The 23,967-nt window shown below is 47.0% G+C and overlaps 1 protein-coding gene and 1 long non-coding RNA gene across 2 annotated transcripts; both read right to left on the bottom strand.

The window, feature by feature from the left end:
* Nucleotides 1-16,088: 16,088 nt before the first annotated feature.
* LOC122159073 (zinc finger CCCH domain-containing protein 11A-like) lies at nt 16,089-20,143 on the bottom strand. Its single transcript, XM_042816245.1, has 8 exons — nt 19,136-20,143; nt 18,813-18,932; nt 18,571-18,694; nt 18,144-18,230; nt 17,950-18,054; nt 17,499-17,638; nt 16,937-17,004; nt 16,089-16,422 (listed from the first exon to the last, which is right to left on the bottom strand). Exons 1-8 carry the CDS (start codon nt 19,334-19,336, stop codon nt 16,179-16,181), a joined length of 1,089 nt encoding a protein of 362 aa, XP_042672179.1. The 5' UTR covers nt 19,337-20,143; the 3' UTR covers nt 16,089-16,178.
* A 92-nt stretch (nt 20,144-20,235) lies between these two features.
* Nucleotides 20,236-23,708, bottom strand: LOC122159074. The gene is made up of 3 exons (XR_006168378.1): nt 23,043-23,708; nt 21,623-22,328; nt 20,236-20,731 (listed from the first exon to the last, which is right to left on the bottom strand). It is a non-coding gene; the product is annotated as an uncharacterized LOC122159074 (long non-coding RNA).
* Between the last annotated feature and the right edge of the window lie 259 nt (nt 23,709-23,967).

The raw sequence follows: 23,967 nt of genomic DNA, 5'->3' as shown, positions 1-23,967 counted from the left end.
TGTATTTTTGGCTCTTTTTAGACAAATATTTTCTCTGACTTGTCCCAGGTCTGGTCTGAGTTTAAATTGGAAACCTTTCAGATAGAAAACTAATGAGGGTACATGGCTCTGGCATGGGCAGTTCTGCAAAGAAGCTCCGAGCTACCCCCAAGTAAGAGCTTCATGCTACAGCGCTGTACCTCGTAGGCAATCCTCGAGACGTGCCCATTTTTCCCTTTGGTCTGAATATTACAAAGATCTTGCATATTCTTGATGGGTTGGCAGTTGAAGAGATTGCCATGTTGGGTGGGAGGACAAGGCAAGGTCTGCTACAAGTCTGTGCCAATGAAACACCCTCTCTTGAAATTTCTGTACACCATAGGCTGACGTGCCAAGTGCCTTTCAGAATCAGGCTCTCTGCTTTCACTACCTACCGGCAAGGAGGCAGAAATTAAGACTGAACTTGCCAACTCCTTGCTAAAACTCACTCACACACTGATACCGTTGGTCCCAGTGACCGTCTTGCTGTGGGTGGAGGCATGGCCTTTAATACACAGATGCAAAAAAATGCTTTGACATGTTGCCCAGGACTGCACTAGAAAGTCAGAGTCAGTAGGACTCAGTTAAATGCTTAATTACTGTGAGTACCCTGAAAATTTGGCATTTCCAGAGATGGGGCATGCAAGTTAGGTGCACCACACAGACTTTTGCACACTGCCCTTTTGCAAATCAGGCTGTACGAGCCCAGAAGTAAGCTGAGAAAACAAGTGAGAGAAAGGGCAGCCTGGATGCCTCTTTGTGAAATCATTCTGTTGGAAACAGGCTCTGTGCCAGCTTTTCGTTTTCTATGATGTTTTCCTTTCTGGTTTGGGTCCACTGACTACCTCTGCCTCTTTTGAAGATTTTTTCCTTTGAACACCCTGTTCTTGCTTCACAGGGAAGCAGAGCCATGGGAGCACCAGCAAAAAAGCTTCAGCACCCAGAGTCCTGGCCTCTGGCTCCCTTTCCTTAGGGCTCCCCGCATATTCAAACCTCAGCAGCACAAGTCACTGCTGGCAGCAATGGGTTTGCCAGCTCCCAGTTTCTCTGAGTGTTAGAGGTATTATTAGGGCATCACCTACTTTTGTGGGAGAGGGAAATTACTCGGAAACATATGTAGCAATTGGAACATAATTTCCTTAAAAAAAATGGAGAGGCTTTTTTTTTCTGAAAGAAAACTTAAAGTAATAGGATCCCAGCTTGATACTGCCTAACAAACCACAGAAACCCTTGCTGAGCTGGCTGAAAGACATAGATCTAAATTAGGTTCTCTGCAGGTAGCTACAGAAGCTTGAATCTAAAATATCGATTGGTTGAGAAGCGTGGCTGCTGGAAATGTGTGGTGATGTACAGCTATAGTTCACAGCCTATCTTTGCCCAGTTGTGTTTCAGATAACAGACCTCCGTGTGCTTTTAAGGTGCAATCAATGGCCTGCAAGAGTCAGAGGAAGGAACATTACCTTCTGGCACAATAATTTCTCTTTTTTGTGTGTGACTTACATACTCCATTTGGAGGGCTGTGGCACCAGGATGTGTAAATAAGACCACGTGCCTTCAGGAGAAGGAGACACGTGCACTTCTTTGGGGTGAATGTATGTTTCATAGCATGTTTACAGAAGTTAAAAGGTGCACAGAAGATCCTGCAAATACCATGCACCCCATCTCCTAGCAGTCAGCTCTCCTGGGAGAGCTTCCCGATGTGCCACAGCCATCTGCTGATAGAACCCTTATCTGTTCCCAGGTGTGGGGTAAACTGTGTGTGAATTAGGGAATTTTTAGACCTTCAGATGGGAATCAAGCACTGAGAACCCAAGGGAATACCATCCAATAGCTGAGCATCTGCCTTGCTGGTGGTTACACTCATCACTTAACTCCCCAAACCCACCCTTGAGGAGCCCTGTAATCCCAGAGACAGCTGCATCACTGCAGCAAAACTGCAGCTCAGAATGGGTTCTTGTCAGAGAGCTCAAGAGGCAGATACAAACATGCTCATTTTATCATACTGTATTTTATAGAATAGCTTGTAATGAGCTTGCGTGGTATTCCCTGCATGCACCTTCCCACCAAGGCAGCACAAGGACTAGGTGCAAGATAGCAGTTCCCATTTGTGGCAAAAGCAATGTTAGATAAATTACTTTGCTTGCAGGAGGCAAAATGAAAGATTTCAAAAATTCGTTGGGGTCAGTCAGATACATTTTGCTTTCCTTTTATCGGCTTAAAGTTGGAACTGAATAAATGACAATAAAGAAAGAAACTGACAGTTGAAAACTTCACTTACTGCCCACTAAAGAAAATGCTTAAGAAGCCATTTGTGGGCCAGCTGGCATTCCAGCGAGGAGCCAGGAACTGTTGTAATCAGTGAAATGCACTACTATTAAAGAAAGAAAGGGACTTCTTTCTTTAATAGAAAATAAGAAAAAGATTAGATATCCTATGGAAAATTATGTTGGTGTCAAAACAGACTTGTCTCTGTAGGACCTCTGGGCCCCGGCTAGTCAGCTGTTTCAGTAGAGAAGCTGAGTGCTATAGAGTTTGTGAGAAGCTCTGGGGAACAGCGAGAGGGTGGCTCTAGGGGAGGGAAAACCTGTCAAGGGTTTTCTGGTTATTGTTGCAAGACGAGCAGAAGAGGCAGCCGCCGACCTGCACAGAGCCCAGAATTCCTCCGGAGGACAGGAGAGCTCTGTGGGGATGAGATTGGATGGTGTGCTTCCATGGCCACCACAGAGGCAGTGTCCCAGGAGCCCGGGCAGCGATGCCCTGCAGGGTAGGGTTAAGCAAAGCCCCACTTTCAAAACTAAGCAGGCTGAAAGACATAAATATCAGCTCTCAGTTTTGTTCTGCGAGGGTCACAGCTGCTCACATCTTAATACAAGCACACTGCAGTGCCAGGTACTCAGACATTCTGCATTGAAGTGTACTGCTTTCAGGCTGTGGCAGGGAGAGGCAGGTTCTCATCTTGGAGCTGTGGTTCTGGATTCTGAAGGCAGTGTGCTGCTGCCTGCTGTGGCACATGGTTGGCTGCCTTTGGAGGCTGTTTCAAATAATTCTTTTCAGTGAACTCATACAGAAATGGTCAGCTTAAGTGTCCTTCTGTCTGGGTCCTGGCTGCTCTGCCCTTCTGACAGTCTGATTTCTTTGCACAGATGAGGCATTTTAACTCTTCTCCTGTGGTCAAATTGCTGACCCCACCATTTCGTGGCTGTGGGCACTGCTAACAGAACCAACCAAGAGATGGTAACCTGTTTTTCTGCAGATGCAAACATTACACAGAGCAGTGCAGCCTGCTGCAGAAACCGTAAAGAGAAAGAAAACATCCGACTCTCCTTTTAAACCACTGTCATCTGAACAGTGTGCTGCATGAGTCGTAATGCTGATGGGAGCACAGAACAGAATTCAGACCTGCTCAGCCAGGTCATCACCAGAACACACACGCCAGAAGTGAATCACACAGGAAGCCCATCCTTCTATTATGGTAACTCATTTTGGTTTTGTGGGTTTTGCTTCCAATGTAAATAGCTTTCAAGAGAAGATCTCCAGCCTGGAGACCTCAGTGCTGCAGGCACTACTTGTTCAAAAGTCGATGCAGCAGCTCCCTGCAGGGCTGCTGAGCTGCAGCCAGAGGCTGAGCACTGTACATGGAATATGATGTGAGTAAGCTGCAGTGCACAGGCTTCCTTCTAGGGGTCTGTGCAGGTACTGACAGCCAAAGTGCTGAAAGGAGCACCAGGTGTCCAGCGAGCCCTGCTGCTGCTCCTGGCCTCTTCAGCTAACCAGGAACGTGGCCTCTGCATAGGCATGAATGCTTCAGCGCTGTGGCAAAGGCAAGGGGTGCAGGCTTGTGAGCTGTAATGCCTGCAGCTCAGGAAGCATTTGGACAACACTCCCAGACATATGGTCTGACTTTTGGGTGCTCCTGTGTGGAACCAGGAGTTAGACTCAGTGATTCTCGTGGGCTCCTTCCAAATCAGGGTGTTCTGTGAGGTTGATTTTCATTGCAGTCATCCTATTTCTCATTGCTGCAGCTCTTTCTGCTTAAATAATAATAATAAAAATTCACCTATTTTTGAAAGGTTATTTTATACATATTTTTGGGAACAAAAGCATCAAATATAACCTGGATGTGCCCAAAAAAGACAGAAATTAAGCACCAAATTAACAGCAAACAGAAAGTGCTTTAAGTAGCATTTTAATCCACTCCTCCTCCACTACTGCACCTTTCGAAGGGGTGGTTTGAAGAATTCTGAAGATGAAAGGAAAGATACTTTTTAGGAACAGTGCAAAGACTTCCAAAAGGCTTTCAGAGCCCTTTAATCCTACTTTTGTGCTCTGACACAATCTCCCTCAATTAAATACTTCCTCAGCATCAAAGATGCCCTGGGATCCCACAGCAGCTCAGGTCTCAGAACCGCAGCAGATTCGCCCACACTTTGGGTGGGTTTCTCTGCTCAGTCATGGGGGTTTTCTCAGCAGGCAGAAAGATGTGTGAGACACAAGCTTTGCTTGGCTTTGTTCTCCTGTTTTGTTTTGTTTTGAGTGTCAGAATAGCACGCAGGTGATGTTTCTTATAGATTTCAGACCCCCACTCCTCTGCCTTGGTTTCTGTCTGGCTGATGCTCAGTGCTGTTCCTCACCACTCCTCCTATTTCAACCTGCACTACCCACAGTCAACTTCAATGAACAAACTCCCTAACAATAAAAACACTGCAGTGCCTCATTTTTTGTATATATAAAATCCTTTTGTTTCCCTCTTTTAGTCCTACAGTGAAATTTGAGTTGTGTGTTAGTTTGTTTTTTTTTCCTGACTGCAGTCAGTACTGTGCAATAGGAAAGAAATGGCAGGCAAGCTTCATGACCCCCATGAGAGATGGAGGAAGGCAGCAGCACCTCTTCCATAAGGCTTCTTTCTGCTTTGGGCTGTGCACAGCAACTGGACAAACAAGCAGCTGGAGATAAGCTGGTGGAGAAAAGGAAGCCAGATTGCAAAAATAAAGGCAGCTTCTCCTTGGGGATGAGCTCCTATCTGAAGAACTGAAATCTCACTTCCTTGTGCTTGTCTTCTGCATGATAGGAAATACTGTCACAAACAACACAGGAAGGAAACAGTAAAACCATTTGGGGGGAATAATGTTATTTGCAAATAAATATCTGAGAGCATTAATGGGTATCCCCATTTGTCTGCTCTGATAAGAGGTCTTTAATAGCATCTTCTTTGCATAACCTAATAAATAAATCAATATCTGTGGACAGTTGGGTTCCTTGTGACTGTTTTAAAATAGCAACAGCTGCATCTGTATCTATCAGCACACATTTAACCAGGACAGACTCCACACAAAGGAAATGCATTGATAGGAAAAGGGGAAATTGACAGAACAAGAGGAAATGGTTTCAAACTTAAAGAGGGGAGATGTAGATTGGATGTGAGGAGGAAATTTTTTTAAGGTAAGGAAGGTGAGGCATTGGAACAGGTTGCCCAGAGAGTGGTGGGTTCCCCATCCTTGGAGACATGCAAGGTCAGGCTGAAGAGGGCTCTAAGCAACCTCATCGAGCTGTTTATGGCACTACATGCACTTTAAGGATCCCTTCCAACTCAAAAGATTCCATGATTCTATTTCAACTACTACCTAATCCAGCCCTAAAGCTGTAGACCTGGGACCAAATCCTGTTTGTTCAACACTGCTACTGCAGCTCATCTTGACGGCTGTGATGTCTGCACAGGAGCACCCCAGCAGCAGCCGTGGCTCCCCAGGCCCCTCATCAAATGTGAGGAGTGGGCTGAGCAGGGGCAGGGCTGCCCTACAGCACAACCTGTGCACAGCCCACACACGTGGAACAATCTCTTCTTGCTTCAGAGGCAGAAGCCTTTGTAGCCAAACCCCATCCTACAAGCAGGTGAGAGAGCTCCCAGGACACCATTGCCTACAGCTCCTGTGTGCTTTGCAGTGGACCTGGGCCATTGCACAGCAGCCAGAGTCATCAGTCCATAGCATGCTGTAATGGAAATAATAGGGGCTGACAGCTCTAATTTTCAGACAGCCTTATTAGTCAAACTGCAAGATTGAAATTGGAAAGTGTTCAGGCTGACTGCAGTGGTGTGCAGAGGTAAGACAATATTCTCTCTCATGCTCAGCAATTCTTACTTTTTATACTCCATTTACACTGTATTAACTATTTATAAGAGATCACTTTAGATCCGCTTTGTAGCCAGCATGCTGTATGCATTCATCTGAAGGCTCCCAGCTGCTTGTTGAGGCTTTGCAACCATGAAAACACTCTGTGGGTAATTGTTACAGTAAGGGTTCCAACTGAACAGGTAGAGTGTTGGGTTTAAGTGGCTCTATAAAAAAGCGTTTTTCCATCTGCCCACTCTTACTTAAGTGCAATCCAAATTCATTTAGAAAAGAACGGCAACGTGTGCTTGCGAAGAAGATACTAAACTAGGGACAACGTCATGTTTTGGGATTGGAATATTACTTTTTGCCCATGGGTAGAGGCGGAGCGCTCTCGCAGGAAGCAGTGTGCAGTGTGGTACTGCACCCTGTTGGTCTGCGGCATCGCCGAATCCCAGCGCGTTCGCAGCACAACGCAATGCCGTTCACATCACAGCTTTTGTTCAGACAAACAGCCACACAATGCCGAGCGGAGAAAGGTGGGAAAGAAAGAGAAAGAAACTCGCATTCTTGCACAGAGCGCGACGTACGAGGGCGAAAACGAAAAGCTGGCTTCAAAAAGCAGGAGAGGCTGACGTGATCTTTCTGTGGGGGGATCTGCAGGAAAAGCAAAGAGCGAGCAGGGATTGGGGAGCAAGGGCTGTGTCTGGGATACAGAAGCAAGGGCAGTGTTTCATATCATCAAAAAAGAGCGAGTCAGAGGAGTGGTACTCCTTGTTCAGATGCGTACAGAAGAGAAGTTTAGAAGAATCTGAACAAGATTTTGGGAACTGGATTCCAAAACTCTGATTCCAGGGAAGGCAGTGAAAAAAATTGCTGGTTTCGGTTAGACTGCCCTGAGTAGACGGCACTGAGCTCACTGCGACCCAGAGGAACATCAGGCGGCTCTCCCAGCAGAGCACCTCTGGGAGGGGGTCGGGCAAATGGCAGCACCTTGGGACTGGCGTGCTGCAGTAAAAGAACATACAGGGCCGAAGTGACACCGGATCCTGAACGGCAGAATCAGAGAGAACAGACCTCTCGTAAAACAAACCAGGCAGAGGCAGCCAGAGGCGGATCCTCAGCTAGAGTATCTGGCTGTAGAGGAGCCCTGCCAGCCCTCCCGCTGCTGATGTTGGTATATGACCATCCACTAAGACTATTGTATAACTCAGTCAGGGAATGAAGCATGCTACTCATCTTTGCCCATCAAGTCTGTAAAAATAAACCCATCCCATTGGAGCTGCTGACTCAGTGATTACGCAAGACTGTAACTAAGGTGTGTTGGTTTTAACAACTCCTCTTAACAGCTCTTTCCCAACCCCAGTCCCACCAATTATCTGTGCTCATCACCTGCTGGGTGGGGACCTCACAGTCATTACAGGGATTAATGAGCGGCCATTCAATCCTCACTTGCTCTCACACTGCCCCCTCCACCCTCCCGACCTGCAGAGGGCTGTCAGAGGTCCTGGTCCTGCCTTGCCTTTTGTTTTAATTAGCCTTGGCCTGAATGTGGAGTCTTTGCCCATTGTCATCATCAGCCCCAGGCCCTGAAGCTACGTAAGATAAAAATGAATGTCAAGGACAAGCAGCCAGCTGTAGCTGCTTCTGAACTAGCACCATAAGGGAATGGCTTTCAGGAAGTTGAGCTGGGGAAACTGCAGTCTTTTAGTAGCTGACAGTTCTGCTTTAAGTCTGATGCATTGTAGTAATATCAGAAGGGAGCTGGGGATAGGACTGGTATTTTATTCTCTTTAAGACACATGTTTCAGTGACTCTCTGTCTCATTACTCAGTTGGAATTTAAACTACAGAGCAGCACGGTTTGTACAGCTCAGCATCCAAATGCCCAAATGACACATGCAGGCATGGTTGGGGGTGATCTGCTGTCACAGAGTTGATGCAGGAGACAAAGATGGATTGCTGAATAAAGAGAAGGAATGTGTTGGGATGGTGGGGGATGGGATGCGAGGACAGAATTGCCATTAGCGCCTAATTAGGGGTTTTCTGGTATTCTATGTCAGCTTTTCCCACAGCTATGTTGTAAAGCATTTAGGTTGCACATTTGAGGGACAAGGGTGCCTAATCAGGGTTCAAGGACTCCTCTCAGCCTCCTTATTGATAACCCAGTCCTTTTCCTGACATTTTCTTTTACAGCTCCAAACCTGGTTTTAACTTAGATACACACCGCTAGCTTCCACGGCTTTCTGTCTTAAGCATTCTGTGCCCCTTTCCTTCCTGCATGCATGCATGCACAACTCCATCATTGAATGCTGATCCCTGCGATTGTCACTAGTGCCCAGGTTTCCTCGGGGTGCTGTGCCACAGGTGGAACTCCTGCTGATACAGACCCTATCCCACAGCACAGCTTGCTGCTTCTCCCCACACCTGTGGGTGCAAAGCAGCTTTGTGCCAAACAGCTTAGAAGAGTTGAACTCAGCCTGCAGGAGGGCTCTGCACCAGTTGGTGCCTGTGCCCTGCTGCTCCGTGAAGGCTGGCAGAGCTCAGCACTGTGTGTTAAGGCAGATACCACACTGCAGAGACTGCGATGTTCAGTGACTGATTTCTGTGAGAAGCCCCAGCGATCCCTTGTTTTCATTTCCTCCATTGCTGTTGTGTAGTTCCCAACAGGAGACGGCTTGATCCCATCAGCCATTTGTCACATAGCAAAAGGGGGAACCACTGCTGCCCCAGATGAGAGGCAAAGAGGTGAGAGCCAAGCACAGATCCCAGCCCTGGTTGGATGCATTTGGTGGCAGCGTGTCACTTGGGAGCAATAAAAGCAATGCACAAAAGAAGCTTGCATTGCAACAAGGCAGGCACAGATGTCAGCACAGCCTTTGGCAACAGCTCGTTTGTATCTGCAGATAGGGGAAGCACAATTGGTGCAAGGTGGAGCAGTCCAGTGCAGGTTTCCTTGCATGGCTAGGACCAGAGGGCTCCACAGCAGTGCAGGGAAATCGTTCAAGCTGCAGCTCCAGGAACAGTGCACCCCAACAGCCTACCAACAGAAACAGCTTTTACTGAGTGCTGCTGGGTGCCATGCAGCACTGGCATAACACATGGAGCAAGCAGGCAGAGGGGTATCCCAAGAGGAATGTGGGGGTACCAGGCCTCCGTGTCCAGCCCATGTCCCCTGAAAGCACCCACTGATTGCAACTGGTGGTTTCAGCACACAGTAAGACAGCTTTCCCTGCACTCTGTGATTTACAGCCAAATCTGATTTTCCACATCTGCTCATTCCCAGCCAGCTCTAAGCCTCTGCCACCCTACTGGAGCCATTCGTAGGAGGAGATAGCATGAGGCTTTCCTCACAGGCTCCTGCTGAGCATGGTGCAGCTTTTGCCATCAAAGTCTCCCTGTTTTGAAGATAACTTTACGAAGGCAATGCCAGCTAATGCCACAGTTAGATGGCTGATGGTTATTGAGTGTTACCTATTTCTGTCCTCTGCCAAGCATAGCGTTTATTGGGTTCAAACTAAGGGTAACAGCAGGTACCTAATGCATGTGCTGTGAAAATGAATTCTGTAAAATCAGAAACAGAGCTGCTGTGAAGTTCTCCGTCTCAGATTGGCTTCTGCTCCAGCAGATGTTAAATCTCAGCAATAATCTCCATCATCTGGGTCCAGATTATGGGCAGAGCCAAACCATGGTTGTGTGGATTTGAGGATTGCTTTAATGTGAAAACCCATCAACATAGGATCACAATATTCCCAAGAGTGGTAATGGGGATCTGGCACCACATCTCTTATCCACTGCATCTGAGAAAGATAATTTTTAATTTGAATAGCTCCATCAATAGGGGAATTTAATGCACATTCTGCAGGACAGTGACCATAAATACCTCCCCATTCAAAACCTCTGAGAACAGTCTCACTTATCTCTGTTTCCAGTTTTTCATTTATTCATCTCAGATAGATGCTTACTGCCTTTTCCTCCTGTGTGAGCCAACCTCCTCCTGATTGCATTCCCCTTGTGGCAAGCACGTGTATCACTCATTTTTCCTGCTGTTCAAATCAACAGTTTAACCACATTAAGTTGATTCATTATTTTAAGGTGTTTCTCAGCCCCCGTTCCCAGCACTGAGCATTAAGGCAGGGTTTCAATCACTCCATCCCGCCTCAAACCACCCCAGGGATGTTATTATCTCATGATGAACACAACTTTCCTTGCTTTATTATACCTTTGCAACACCCAGCCAGCAGATCACCTTCTGCAATTAGCTCACAGGTCTGTGAGAAATGCCACTGTGGTGCTAATTCTGAGTTTTTTTGCTGCATTACGCACACTGCAATGCTCCAGCCATGTCGGCTGCCATGCCAGGCTTTGTTTGGCCCAGCCATGGGCAGCCTGTGACTTGTCGCTCAGGTGACCAAGAGGTCTGTGCTGTCTCCCAAGGGTTCTTGCCACGAAAACTCCATGACAACAGATTTGGAGTGGTGACCTGGTGCACTTTGTATCTGGAGGTCACAGTGGCATAAAATTTATCAGATGGGGAAGAGAGCAGCAGGGGAAGAGGTCAAGGAGCAGTTTTCAGCATCTTCAATCATCATGAGGTTTGAGTTCACAGCTCTGTGTGCCAGGCTTTTCAATCAATTCTGTGAGAAGAGGTTGCCGTAGAGAATGAACCTAGTTGAGCCCTGTATATTTCTGTGTTATTACTTTTTTTATTACTGAAATGGGCACAACAGAGAGTAAAAATATATTTCTTGCTCCATGGATCTTGCAATCACAATTCAGTATAAGAGAAGAAAACTTGTAAGTGGATGAACAGTGGTTAAAGAACAAGGTGGTATTGGTACTGACCCAGCTCCTCATTATATTTTCTAATATAATTCATTTTTTGCCTGATTCCTAAGAAGCTGGAGCTGCACAATTACAATAGCTGCACTGTCACCTTCCTCTCATCCCCTAAGGTCTCTGGAAGCTTCTGGGCTATTTTTACCAAGTATGCCTGAGAACAAGGAGTTTCAAAGCTACTTGGCTCCTGGAGGAGTCGTAGAATGCAGTGACAGGGCAGGGCAGCATGTCCTGAGGAGAGAGGAAGGCAGTCTGGCCCACTCCGCTGCGAGAGGCCGTGCTCAACCTAGCACAGCACTGGGTGCTGGCACTCCGATTGGCACACGGCTGCTCTGGGCCAACTGCAGCATATGCTGCTCCCGAGCTGCCAAATGACAGAGGAAAATGGAGCACTGCAGCGAGGAATTTCTGATGGCATGACATGCAGCTGAAGGAATGGGAGGAGGGAATGAGGGAAAAGGGGGAGAGCCGTCCGGTGCTGCTTTCCAGTGGGTACTGAGGTGGAGAGGAGGGGATGGTGGCTATTGTGGGGGCAGGATGTGTGCAGTGACCCATGGGGAACCAGGCTCTGCTCAAAAATCAACTGCTCGTGTGCACAGGATGAATCTGCACGCACATAAAAGCCACAGGGCTGAAAAGTGCGGCCACTGAGGTCTCAGAGTAATGTGGAGATGGGGCAGAGTCAGCAGCAAGTCAGCATTTGTCCCCATGGTAAGAAATGCCCTCAAGGAAAGGCCAACCTGCCACTCTCCAAGCTCCCATCTCTCTCCTGGGATCCGTGACAAAACTGCCAAGAGGTATAAAAGCAGCAGGAGCATTTTGGCAATTGCTCTGAGCTGTACCTGTGGGGATGTGCCTCCAGCTCACTGCTGCTATGTGGCGGCCACAGCCAGCTGAAGGATTTCACTCACACTGCAGTTCACTCACAAATGCTCGCAGGCATTTGCTCCTGCCAAAGATAAGGGGACTTTTCTTACAGGCATGCCAGCCACACAGAGCAGCATTGACAAGATAAACACATGGCAAATGTTTTATATTGTCCTCTGCACTCCTTTGTTCTCCTGCTGTGTAGGAAAGCAGTGAGAGGTGTGCCCTGCTGCACACTGCAAGGGTCTCTAACCAGTGCTAATCCCTTCTCTCTTACACACCTTTATAAAGCATTCCACTAAGGTGACGTGAACTCAGGGAGCCATAAAAGCAGCAGAGAAGTGGAACTTTGGTTAGTGTACACTGTACAGCAGTGATAACAACTACCAAGTGAAGTCAAACTCTGATTGCAGTTCTTACAAGTCATCCCATTGGGGTGGCAGTGTCTCCCTAAAGTCACTGCTAGTGAGATTAAACAATAGGCAATGACAGACGACATTTACTTACCTCACTGCATGGGATAGAGGCTTGTGCAGAAAGCCTCATTCAGCACTATTGCCGTACCACACCACATGAGAAAAATAGCTCTTCCTAAGAGTAGGTTTTATGTTTCTGTTTTTTGCATACATTTGTGTATGCAAAATATTTGTTGAGTGTAAATGACTGCGCTCCAGAGAGTGCTGCCTGCTCCAAAGTCATTTCTTATCCCAAAATAATGTAACCTGATCATATGGAAACCATGCTGAAGCCAAGGAACTTGGATGCCATGAGGGCGGGCTGCCAGGAGGCATGAAGCAAAGACGCACTGTCCTTGGGGTGGGAAAGGTACGCTGCTGGCACCTGCTCTAAAAAAATCAGCATCAGGAAGTATCTTGGCCAAGAGGAACTTGGCACAGCATTATTTTAGCTTTGCTGAGGGACTGTGTATGCCCATTGAAGTTGTAACATCTGTGGAGGAAGGGCAGAGCGCACAGATACAATGTAGTTTTATGGCAGCACTGCTTAGTCAGGGAAAGAGAATCCGAAGGGAACTGATGCAGCCAGCTGGCTGGGTGATGAATGCAGCGGCGGCTGCGGAAGGGAGCAAAGAGCTCAATCCTGCTCCGTCGTCCTGGGGAACGGCAGCAGAATGCATTGCTGAGGAGTGGTGAAGACTGCAGTGGAAGTGCAGAGGTGTGATATCAGGGACTGTTGTGCTCTTTTTGGATTCTTAATCGTTAGAAATAATTTTGATACGTGCAAAGGTGTTGTGAGTGAGCTGGCGCAATGGAAAAACTACAGAGTCTGAAATTCAGCATGTGTGAATGGAGTAAAAACAAAATACTGTACTTCACAAAATAAGGGCAGAAACTAAACATATTTTGTACTTACATAATCAATATCTGTCTTATATAGATACAATATCTGACCCTCCACCTCTCCTTGAACTTCCCTAGGTCATTTCCATTGCTTTCCATTTAACTGCCCAAAACCAAATAACATTTTCCTCTCTCTTTTTCCATGCTTTGAAAGCATTGTACAAACAGTGGGGAAATCATTTCAACAAAACCACAAAATTGGCTGCAGATCCACTATATCAAATGCCTTCCAAAACACAGAGAGATGCATCTTTTCTTATGAGTCTTATTGTCATCATCAGTGTTACATTGGTGGGAAAACAATGAGCAAGACAGTTGCAGAGGTCACTGCAATTTCCAGTAGGCAATGGTCCTTCTGGTGTGCCCTGCCTTCAACATGCTTTCCCTGCATATAACTGCTGCCTCCAGGAAGATTGATGTAATATTTTAGTTTAATTTCTCTTCATTGTAGATGTGCCTTTGTTACTGCTCTCAGGATTTCATTAGCTGGGCCAGGAGATGGCAGCAGTGCAAGCTCCTTTTGTGCCCTCCATTCATAATTATGGCTCGTGCTGAGCAGCAATCAGGGATGCAGTGATATCAGTCAGTGTTTAAAAATTGTTTTTAAAAACAGGAAAATTGTTTTAAAAGCAGCTGCCTTCACAACTGTAGCCAAAATGTAGATACAAAATGTAGAAGGAACAATGTGCTCCGGTCCTAAGTTTTGAAGGTTGTTTTTTTAATGCCTAAGTTGCGAAGATCAGGGCAAGAGATGCCCATAAAGCTCTTTACAGGGACGATTCTCCCTGGCTACCATGACTGACAAGTCTAAAGCAGCCTGAATTCATCTGATGCAACAGAGGCATTTAACTCTAGAGGGGAAGAGGACTGAGAAGATTCTGTACAGAAGTCATAAATATAGAAAAGTGTTTGGAGGCTGTTATATTTTGACCGATGTTAATGACGAGGTGAGAAGAGGCATGGGAGTCAACTGTTTATATAAATGTTTCTATAAAACACGTGAAGGGACATGCAGGGCCAAGCAGAGCATTTCCTTAGGAGGAAGGAGTGTTTACATGACTAAATTAACATACATATTTCCCACAGGACAAAAGCATTATTAGACCTGTTAGGAGCTTTCTCAGCAACCACCAAGGAAACAGAACATTGTTTACCCTTCTAAACGTGGAGCAGTCTTTAGGACACCACAGCTGTTAAACTTACTGACACGAAGGCTTGCATAACAGCCCAGGATTTATCATGCTATGTTTGATAAATGCAGAAGTGTCTTTAAGTGCCTTCAGTTACAAGCTTTTTCTCCCAGAATAAGCACCCTGAATAAAGGCCATGTGCAAAACAAGGGTACTGCTTTGTGCTTGTGTGACACCAAGCGGAAGGAGTGGAGAAGCTGCCATCGAGGTAAGTCGTGATGCTGAGCACCAAGGCAGCCCAGCTGGCACAGATGCTCTGATACTTCCACAGCAAACCCTTGGCACGTGCCCCTGTGAGAGGTGAAGAGGCAAAGATTGCTGCTTACGTGCTCTCCTGAAAGGAAATTTGAATGCTGGAAAATTACACAGCCCTGTGCCACAATTGTTGCTGGATTTGGGGATGTAAGTCAACCTGTCTTCTTAGTGAGAGAACAGGAGTTCCCATCCTGAAGAAACATCTGCTGCCGTCATCAACTTACCTGGTAGAGAAGTCAGTAACACCTGACATCTGGGCTAATTGCTTTTTTTTCATGAGATAACAAAGTAAATTACGTTCATGGAAGTAAATCTACCCTGGATTGCACTCCTTATATTAGTGAGAAATGAGTTGTGACTAAATGGAGGCAAATGATGTCATGAGGTTTTATGACGCTGTCCTGACTTAGAAAGGCTAATATTTCTGGGAAGCATAGGCAGCTTTTGTACTTAGACTCCATTTCTATCATGGTAGATAGCTCCGGGTAATTTCTCTTTCTGAAAGCCCTCCTGAAAGCTCACTGCAAACTCTCAAGGTGTAGTAAGTTTTATTGGAAGAAAATCTCAGTCATGCTGCTCGGAGACATTCCTTGGGCAAACCATGCCTATGATTATTTTGATGTAAACCAACTCGGTGTAAAAGAACAGATCAAAAGGAGTTTCCTTTGGTTATACAAAAACCTGTAATTATGAGGTTAGCTAATTCTCAGAACAAAAGATTGCAACCTCTGGGTTTGTTCATAGGTTAATGTATTCTGCCTGACAGCACATGAGGAAAATGGACTTTTGCACCTTTAATTGTTCCTGTGGTTAAACTGTAGGAGACGTGCCTTCTCTTCAGCACCTCAATTGCCATTACGTGCTATTACAAATCGTGTCAAAAATGTTGTTGCAAACTACAGCGACTACTCATCCCATTTGGGTCTGTAATAGTCTAACATGCAAATCTGCTTTCCTTCCTCAGTTCTAGCTACTCAACTGCATCAAAAGGCAGCCAGAATTACACCTTCAGCATGTTAGACATGCACAGCAAGACCTTATCAGCAACCTCATGCATGTCAGCATGCAGCGTGAGACCTGAGGGGTGAGGAAGTGGGAGATGCGAGAGGGAGGTGGGCGCTGCAGTTGACACAGGCACTGTCCAAGGAAGCAGAACCCCAGAGCCTCCACTTGAACCCAATGCAGTTTTGCTAAGGGGGGAGGAAGGAAGAAGTTTCAGGTTTGGCCTTGTGGATGGACGTCGTTCTGTGCCCACACAAATGCTTTGTGCTCTCGATGCTGAAGGCAGCCGCCCAGAGCTGGGGAGTGGGTGCACGGCCCCTGAACTCTGACCAGCAGGGAAATCAGAACAGAATGCAGGCACTGCTGATTTTTACCAGTTTGACTCTGCTTTAAGACTCATTGCAGAGTTTCAGGAAAAGCATCCCCTCAGAATAAGAAAGAAAAGGAACAGGGTTGAAAAGGAATAGGGTTGGTTTTAATTGATGGTTGTTGTTGTTGTCTTAAAATATTCAATCAGACTATGATGTTGAAATGTTGTTGGTCTCAGAGCTCCATTAGGAGCTCATCTATATCCACAGCGTCATCATCAATTTCTGCTTCCAGTTCTTCTTCTGTGACTTCCATCAGGAACTTCTCGAGATCCTCATCCTCAGAGAAGAGTTCTTTCCCCACCTCTGTGCAGCTCAGCTGTTGCGCCTGGTCTGCTTCTTGCGTGGCACGGGATGTTGAGTGTGGGATCTCTGACTGTGCCACAGAGTCTGCCTGGCCTCCCGAAAGCAGTTCCAGACTGGGGAGAACAAGGAAGAGAACAATCAGCACCTGACATTTCTAACTGGAGATAGCTTTCAGCACACCAGCTCTGAGATCTGTGGTTAACCCCTCCCGCACCTCATGCTCACATAGGGATGGCAATTCAGTTAACCTGAGGCTGCCTTTAGAGTGCAAGACACCAGCAGGCACATTTCTCACAGTGGGAATTGATGTGTACAGATAGAGCAGTTTGAGTCCAGCCAACAGGGGCCAGGTTTTGTAGCAGAAACACATTACCAGCCTCATTATTTGACTGTAAATACGGGAAGAAGTCATCCTCTGTTACGTCCACCTGTTACAGACTGAGTTACTTCTCCCCATGACATACTCAGCAGAGACTTTGAGTGAGCAATTGAAATTAGTGCAGATGACTTCTTCCTTTGTTGGATTATGCCATGGCACATCTCAAACACTCCACTTGCCCCCTGATGTGAAAGAACTTATGTGCAACGGATAAAGGGCACTGGTGAAGAACAAGTAGTGGTCATCACCTGCTTGGAAGTTTTAGGACTTCAACGCTGACCAGGGTGTACTCGGGCGGGACTGAAGCAAGGATCGCCTAGGAAGAAACAAGACAGTGTGTGTGAAGCAGGGCTCAAAGATTGTCTAAGTAGCTCTTCTTCTCAGAGAAGCTGTGGATGCCCCATTCCCAGAGGCATTCTGGGCATGGCTGGATGGGTTTCCAGGCATTTGAGTCTTGTGGTGGCACCCCTGGCCACAGTAGGACAGGAGGAACACCGGATGATCTTTGAGGACTGCTCCTCCCTTCCTGGGGCACTGCTGAGCCTGATCCCAAATACAGAAGCACATTGCTCCTGAAGAAAGCGTTCCCTTGAAGGTTACAAGTGGCCTTGGGAGTTTTTAGCAGCGCAGCGTTCATGGACAAAATCTATGTACATCTAATCGCAACAGAGAATTTCCACAAGTGCCCTGGGAGACATCTGCTGCCTTCAGAGGAAACAGAAGACCTGTGCAACATTTGAAACTTCTACCATTACTACGAGAGCCGTGTAAACCTTCCGCATGCACTGCCGTTGTTGCTGCTGTTCTTACCATAGGTAGTTTTCTGGCTGGGGGCTCATCAGTGTCCTCAGCAGCAGACGGTTGCATCTCTGCTGCTTTCCGTTTCAGTCTCCGCATTGTGGGGAAGGTGGTTTTCCAGTCAATAGGCCTCCTGCGCACCTTGCGTCCAGCTGAAGTAAAAGGAAGACGTTGCTGATAAGGTCTTGCTGTGCCTCAAGAGAAATCCACGTTCTCCTATCATTCCCACAACCCTTCCAGGAAGTAAAATACATTTGGCCAGCGGAATTACACTGCCATGTCCAGGATTTCAGCAATGTTTTGCACACAGTTCTCTCCGTCTACTGACAGCGCATCGAAAGGAACAAAGAAACCCAAGAGCTGCACTCAGCAATAGTCCAGGGCAAGGAAAACTCTGACGCAGAACAACGCTGACTGACAGCATTACTGTGCTGAGGCACTGTAGCAAGCTCCTGGTGCTCACCCTTGACTCTTTTCTTGCACGGCAGCTCCTCTACTATGTCCTCCTCCTCCTCAGATTGCTTGCGTTTTTGCGCAGCTGGTCCATGAGAGGAAGTTGGGATGTCACCTGCAGAGAACAGTCCAGGAGAGAACAATCAGAACACGTGAGTAGAAAGGCAGCGCATCAAACCCAGATGCCTGTTCAGTATCTGGTACCTCTCTCTGGTGCCTTCTCAACCTCTGTCTGGTTCTCCAGACTTTCTGCGAGGCCGCTGGTCAGAGGAAGGCCACTTGTGTCAGCTTCTGGCAGAAAGAAGACAAGAAATAATTGAAGAGCATCTCTTTGGAAGAAGGTTTCAGCACAGTCAGCCACAAGCTTCCAATTTTCAAGCATAGTTTCTTGTGTTTGCCTTTCCCCTGCTCAAATGTTGTGTCATTTCTGCAGTCAGCACAGACCTACAATGCATTTAACTCCCTGCAGAAAAAAACCGCCCCTATTCTGACAGCCAAAACACAAACCAATATTTCACTTAGCACCACTCTTCCCTGCTCTCCCCAATGAATGGTTTCCTGACATCCTGCACCCGCTCAGAAGTAATATTCATAATTTAGTCTTTCATGCTTCATGCCATCAAGAACTCACCGTTGCTTGGTGGTACGGTCGGTCCGTTCCCACCGCGTTCCTTCAAATGAAGAAAACGGCAGTGGGGTTTCTGACAGCCTCCCGGCTGATTCTCCCAGTAGCAGCGAACCTCACTGCGCTTCTTCTGAAGAGAGAAAGAAAGGAAGGGTCATGGAAACAGGCAGGAGACGTTTGCAGAGAGATGCAGCACTCCAGGTTGTGCCTGAGGGAGGTGGAGAGCTCATCTTTAGGCAAACACTCACTTCAATTTTCATGTGTCTGAACTTGCAGTCATTCCGGAAACAGCAGCCCTGTATCCACAGTCGGCAGACTCGTTCGCTCCCCAGAGCCGCTTCACAGTGGCGGAAGGGACAGCTGTCTCCCTGCGAGCAAAAGGAAACCACACAGCAAAATAAGAGCACAGCCTGAAACACGTCCGTGCTGCTGGCCCAGGTTGTTAGCAGGGAGCGCACAATCCCTCCGCTGATGAAGGCAACGCATTGCCAGCAGGTCTCCCCCCGCTCCACCCCTTCCTCTTCAAAGCGAGGAAAGGAAGAAAATCCAGGCAAAAGACACCCAACCATACCTTAAGACAGACGGAGTTGAAATAGAAGTAGCAGTCGTCTCCTTGCAGAGCCATGGGGAACTTCTTAGAGCAAGGTTGGGCTGTCTCCAAAGGAATTCCCCGCTCTTGGAAAGAGCCGGCTGCAGTCCGGAGCTGCTTGGATCCACAAAATGTCCTCTCGGACAGGAACCCTAGAGAAGGCATCAACAAGGGAAGAATCATGAGGAATAAGCGTTTTCCAGCTTTCTTCTTTTATGCCGTATGAACTCTGGAGGAGGGCAGTGTCTCAGAAGCAGCTGGTTGCAAGAACTGTGCCAAGTCTAGATCCAACTTGTGTCTAACTACTGCCACGACTTCTCCCAGCAAGCACTGTCACCAGTTATACACCTAGCAGCACACATTTTGCGTTCCTGACATGAAAATGACTCCCTTCATCTTCTCCTCTTGCTGCAGCTGCAATGGATGCACTGGTACGACTCACACGTTTGACGAACCTACAGTTCTGGCTTACCAGGAACAGCTGCAGTCCTTCTCCCTTCCAGTTCACACACCAGCCCAATGGCTGAGCAACACCGTCAGCAAGAGCGGGCAGCACCCGTCAGCCAACACCACTCTCACTGCCAGCCGGGACGAGAGCTTACGCGGCGTGTCCACACTCCTGCGCAGCGCTCACGGCTGTGGCACTCACTGGTGGCAGCCACAGCCCCAAGCACAGTGCTTGTGATGTCACCGTGCTTGTGATGTCACCGTGCTTGTGATGTCACCAGACAATCCATGTCCCCAGCTGAGCACCCGGCTCTCCACCATGACTTCAGTGGGGTTTTGTTAAAAATCTGCTGGATACGGCACAGCCAGCGCTCCGTGGGTCATTAAAGCACAAGTTGCACTGCCTCAAGTCTGTGCTCTTCTTCCTTTGTCATGTCTGAGATAAAGGCTGGGGCGCAGCTGCAGTTTTGCAGGGCTGTGCGGCAATGGTCAGTCACAGCTTGAGGCAGTGATTGAGCACCTGGTGGGAAGGCAGGGCCAACCCAGGGCAGCTCAGGTGCACACAAACCCTTCCCAGACATCACTGAAGGGTTGGCAGTGGAGGCAAGGGTGCCTCTCTGGAGATCCCTGCTACCTGAGGCCTTCCAAGGCTCAGCAGCTTTTTTCCTTGCTTTCTGTGTCCCCAGCTGCTGCACCTGGGCAAATCCTCGCTTGTTGCAGCCTAGGACTTTGCCACCCTGCTGTTACTGCTGCACTTTCCATTGCACTGTAGCGTTACACAGGGGAGTGACGGCAATTCGTCATCCTCACCAAAACGTGTGCCACAATCTCTCAGAGAAACAATTTCCCCTGGAAACAGCCATTGGGAAGGGCCTCGTTTGAGCTGGGAACTCCTCCCCAGCCCAGCTTTTCTGCTGAGACTCCTTCCAGCCACCAGGCAGCACCAAGCCCAGCTCACCTCTTTGTCCAGGTCAGTCTAGGCTGTGCCCAGGTCACACACTCGCCACAGCGGTGCTTCTGACGGGCTCTCCAAGGATGATCCAAGGGGGTTGGACTCGATGATCTCTGGAGGTCCCTTCCAACCCCTACAATTCTGTGATTCTGTGATGTTACTCCACTGTTCAGGAGATGCTTTCAAATAAAAAATGGAAGAGATGCTACACGCAAAGCTTGTCATTGTGCAAAGCAGGTCATTGTTAGCCTGTAGGGTATGCCTTGTCCCTATAGCCCTGTTTATATAACACATAAATATACTGAAAAGAGTTAAAGAGATTCTAACTGCCCTGGGTATAATTATGAACAGACAAATTCTGTGATACAGGAAGAGGAAAACACTCTGGTTGTCCTCTGAGGACATTTTCTTAACCTTCGTGCTCTGGCACGCAGTCATGTGCTACTACAGAGAAGCACAGAGGTCCTAGGCATAAACTTCCAGAAGAAAACTGCTCTGTGTTTTCACTCCACAGACTTTGCCCTACAGTTGGAAGGAAAGGTCCTTGAGGCTTTCTGAGCTCTACCTCTCTCCCTGCGCCTGTGGGGTGCTGGGTGCCTTCAGCACACACCTTTACTTGGGAGCCTCCTCTAAAAATGAGGTGCCCTCTGAAAAGTCTGGATGTTGAGACAGATGTATTATTCAGACCACAGTAGTGATTAGCTCCCACCAACATTGAGAGACAAAAGAGAACTTTATAGTTAGAAGTATGATCTGAAACAAAGGAAACCATCCTCCCCTCAACTTCTCCCTAAACAGAAAACTTTAATCCTTAAAAACACACAACGAATTATAAGCCCCAAAAAGACTTATTTTGTCCTTCCTTATCATTTGACCAAGCAATAGATTTTCTAACAGTAGCAGTCTTATCTTATACAATACTGCATTGTATTTATTGTATGATATCTTACAGAATCTTATCTTTTCCATTTCCACTCATGCTGTTTTCTGTCCTGAGTATATTGCCTCTGCGCTAGAAATAGCAAGAAAACCAGAAGAGCAGAGCTGCTGGGCATCAGGAGGCCACTTACCAGGCCTAATCCTGGCTCCCATCCACCCATAGGCTAATGTCCCCATCCCCTGGTGTGTGCCCAATGTCTGGGCTGGCAGAAGATGGCCAAAAGGCAGCAGAAGACTGAATGGGGTTTTGGCACTGACTTTTCTGAGGCGAAGATTTGGCTTTTAATGACAGCGTTGGAAGGTGTTGCACAGTTCTGGCATCATCCTGATTACTCTGGGGTGGTGATCTCAAGGCAGAGGAATGCTGCACATCGTTATTAGTGTCTTTAATGAGCCAGCTCATAGGGCACCATGCTGGTTGCTATTTCCACGTGTCTCTCCAACAACCTTCATGACGGCTCCCATTAAACACGCACTTTCAGGGCACCTGAACCATCCTAGGAATGGGGGAACATTCCCACTCCTGCTGCTGCAGCTGTCCAAGTTGATGGTGTGAGGACCACAGTGGGAGCCAACTCAGGCAGGCAGATGCCATTTGGGTAGTCACTCAGGCAGCACTTTCAGTGGGCCGGGCCCGATGTGAGGAAGGGAAGTGCTGGGCTGGGGGATCTCCAGCAAGGACTCTTAATCAGTATGAAACCAATGGATGCCACATATTTTCCCCTCTTCTTCTCTTTTCTTATAATTTCTTCTTCCTCTTTCTTTCTTAAGGCTGTTGTGCTGGGCACTCTGCAAGTTCAGGAGGCACGGATGGGAGCCAAGCAGGGTTCTGTGGCACTGCAACAAGAGATGTAGGTTGCAGGCATGGAGCAGTACTACAGCCTGTTACCAAGCTGGTTGGGAAGACACTGTTTAAACAAACTGTTGCGTGCATTTCCGTGCCCATACCTGTCTGCCCACATTCTTATTTTCAAAGTGCATCACTTACACATATTTGAATGAGTCATTAATCTTGGCTGTCAATGACAGCACCTGGAAATCCTAAACTTTATTGCTTTGTATATGCCCTGCGCCCAGTATATTGCATGGAAGATTTCTGTGAGGGTTGCATCCTTTTTCTGCTCCATTTGCACCTGGTTTTCTGTTTTCATCTGACAGATGTACTTGTTCTGCCAGAGAGGGCCCTCTAGTTCCTGTACGATATGCACATTTCTCCCGCTGTGTAGTTCCTTACTGTTTAAATGCTGATAACTTAGTACTAACAATTTGATTTTCAAAAATATTGTATTAATCAGTACCTGAAATGGTAAAGCAGCTTTTGTACCCAGGAGTGAGCCTTCACCTTTGGACCTTGAAAAGACACAGCCCACATAGAACTTCATACCCATGTTTGTTCATGCTTAACTGTAACGTGATAACTTCACTATATTACATTTAGTCATTTCCAGAATATAAGGAACTGCCTGATTTTGAGGACAATCAACCAGAGAGTGATAGTTGGAGCTGCTATTTAACATGCCCAGCACTTCCAACAATAGTTGGCATGCCTACCTCTCAAAATACAGGTTGATAAAATCTTCCAACAGCCTGAAGATCTCAGCTCTTCTGAGTGTAAATCCAAAGTGTTTAATTCAGTCCATGATGGAGAAAGGGAGAAGGATGAGAGAAAGGAATCCTGGTGGACATGGTACAGAGAAAATGAAATGAAGGATACAGAATCCCTTGGAGGATAAATTGTACCCAGAGATATGGCAATGCAAAAACACTGGCAAAAGTGGGAAAGTAGAAAAGGTGGATCCTTTGAATAGCGAAGGGAAGGAAGAATGCAGTCATCCTGTGTGCAATAGGAATAGGAATACAGGGATGCCAAAGTATCTGGGATTTAACAGGACTTTGACTTTGAGGTACCACAAGGTATGCAACCAGATATTCCCTGGTTTTGAATTAAGTAGAGTAAAAGCCATGTACAAGCCCTCTTGTACCACAAAAAACAAAACAAAAAAAAAAAAACAACCAACCAACCAACTCTTCCTTCCGTGGAAACGTCATTCCTTTCCTTATCTTGCTCAACCACAACTCTGTAAGCCAGCAGCTGAAGCAATCTTTCCACTCCAACATGTAGACACTCTTCATATTTTCACTTTTTGGTTTTAAGAGACATGTGAAGTTTGAGTATTATTGACACTGCGAAGCATGGGCTTTGGCAGGTCCTAAACAGCATCAGTGCAATCTGCAGCGAGAAAGCACCTCCCAAATAAGCAGCAATCAAATAATCCTCTTTCAAACAAGAATAATTTTCCACTCACTGAACGGAAATAGAGCTGCAATTACCTAATAGCTGATAGCAGTTTTGCTGTCACATTTCCCTTTATTAAGAAATTATACCTTTCAACAGTCACTGTTTGGATGGCCTGAAAAAAGTATAGGCAACAACTGGAGGACTACTCAACACACAGAAAGGGCTTCTGATAGGAAT

This window comes from Centrocercus urophasianus, unplaced genomic scaffold (assembly GCF_019232065.1).
Source record: "Centrocercus urophasianus isolate 14NV4802_14NV808 unplaced genomic scaffold, USGS_Curo_1.0 seq_15, whole genome shotgun sequence".
NCBI classification, from domain to species: Eukaryota; Metazoa; Chordata; class Aves; order Galliformes; family Phasianidae; genus Centrocercus; species Centrocercus urophasianus.
The sequence above is the reverse complement of the archived record's forward strand: the minus strand, read 5'-3'. Positions and strand labels throughout refer to the sequence as shown.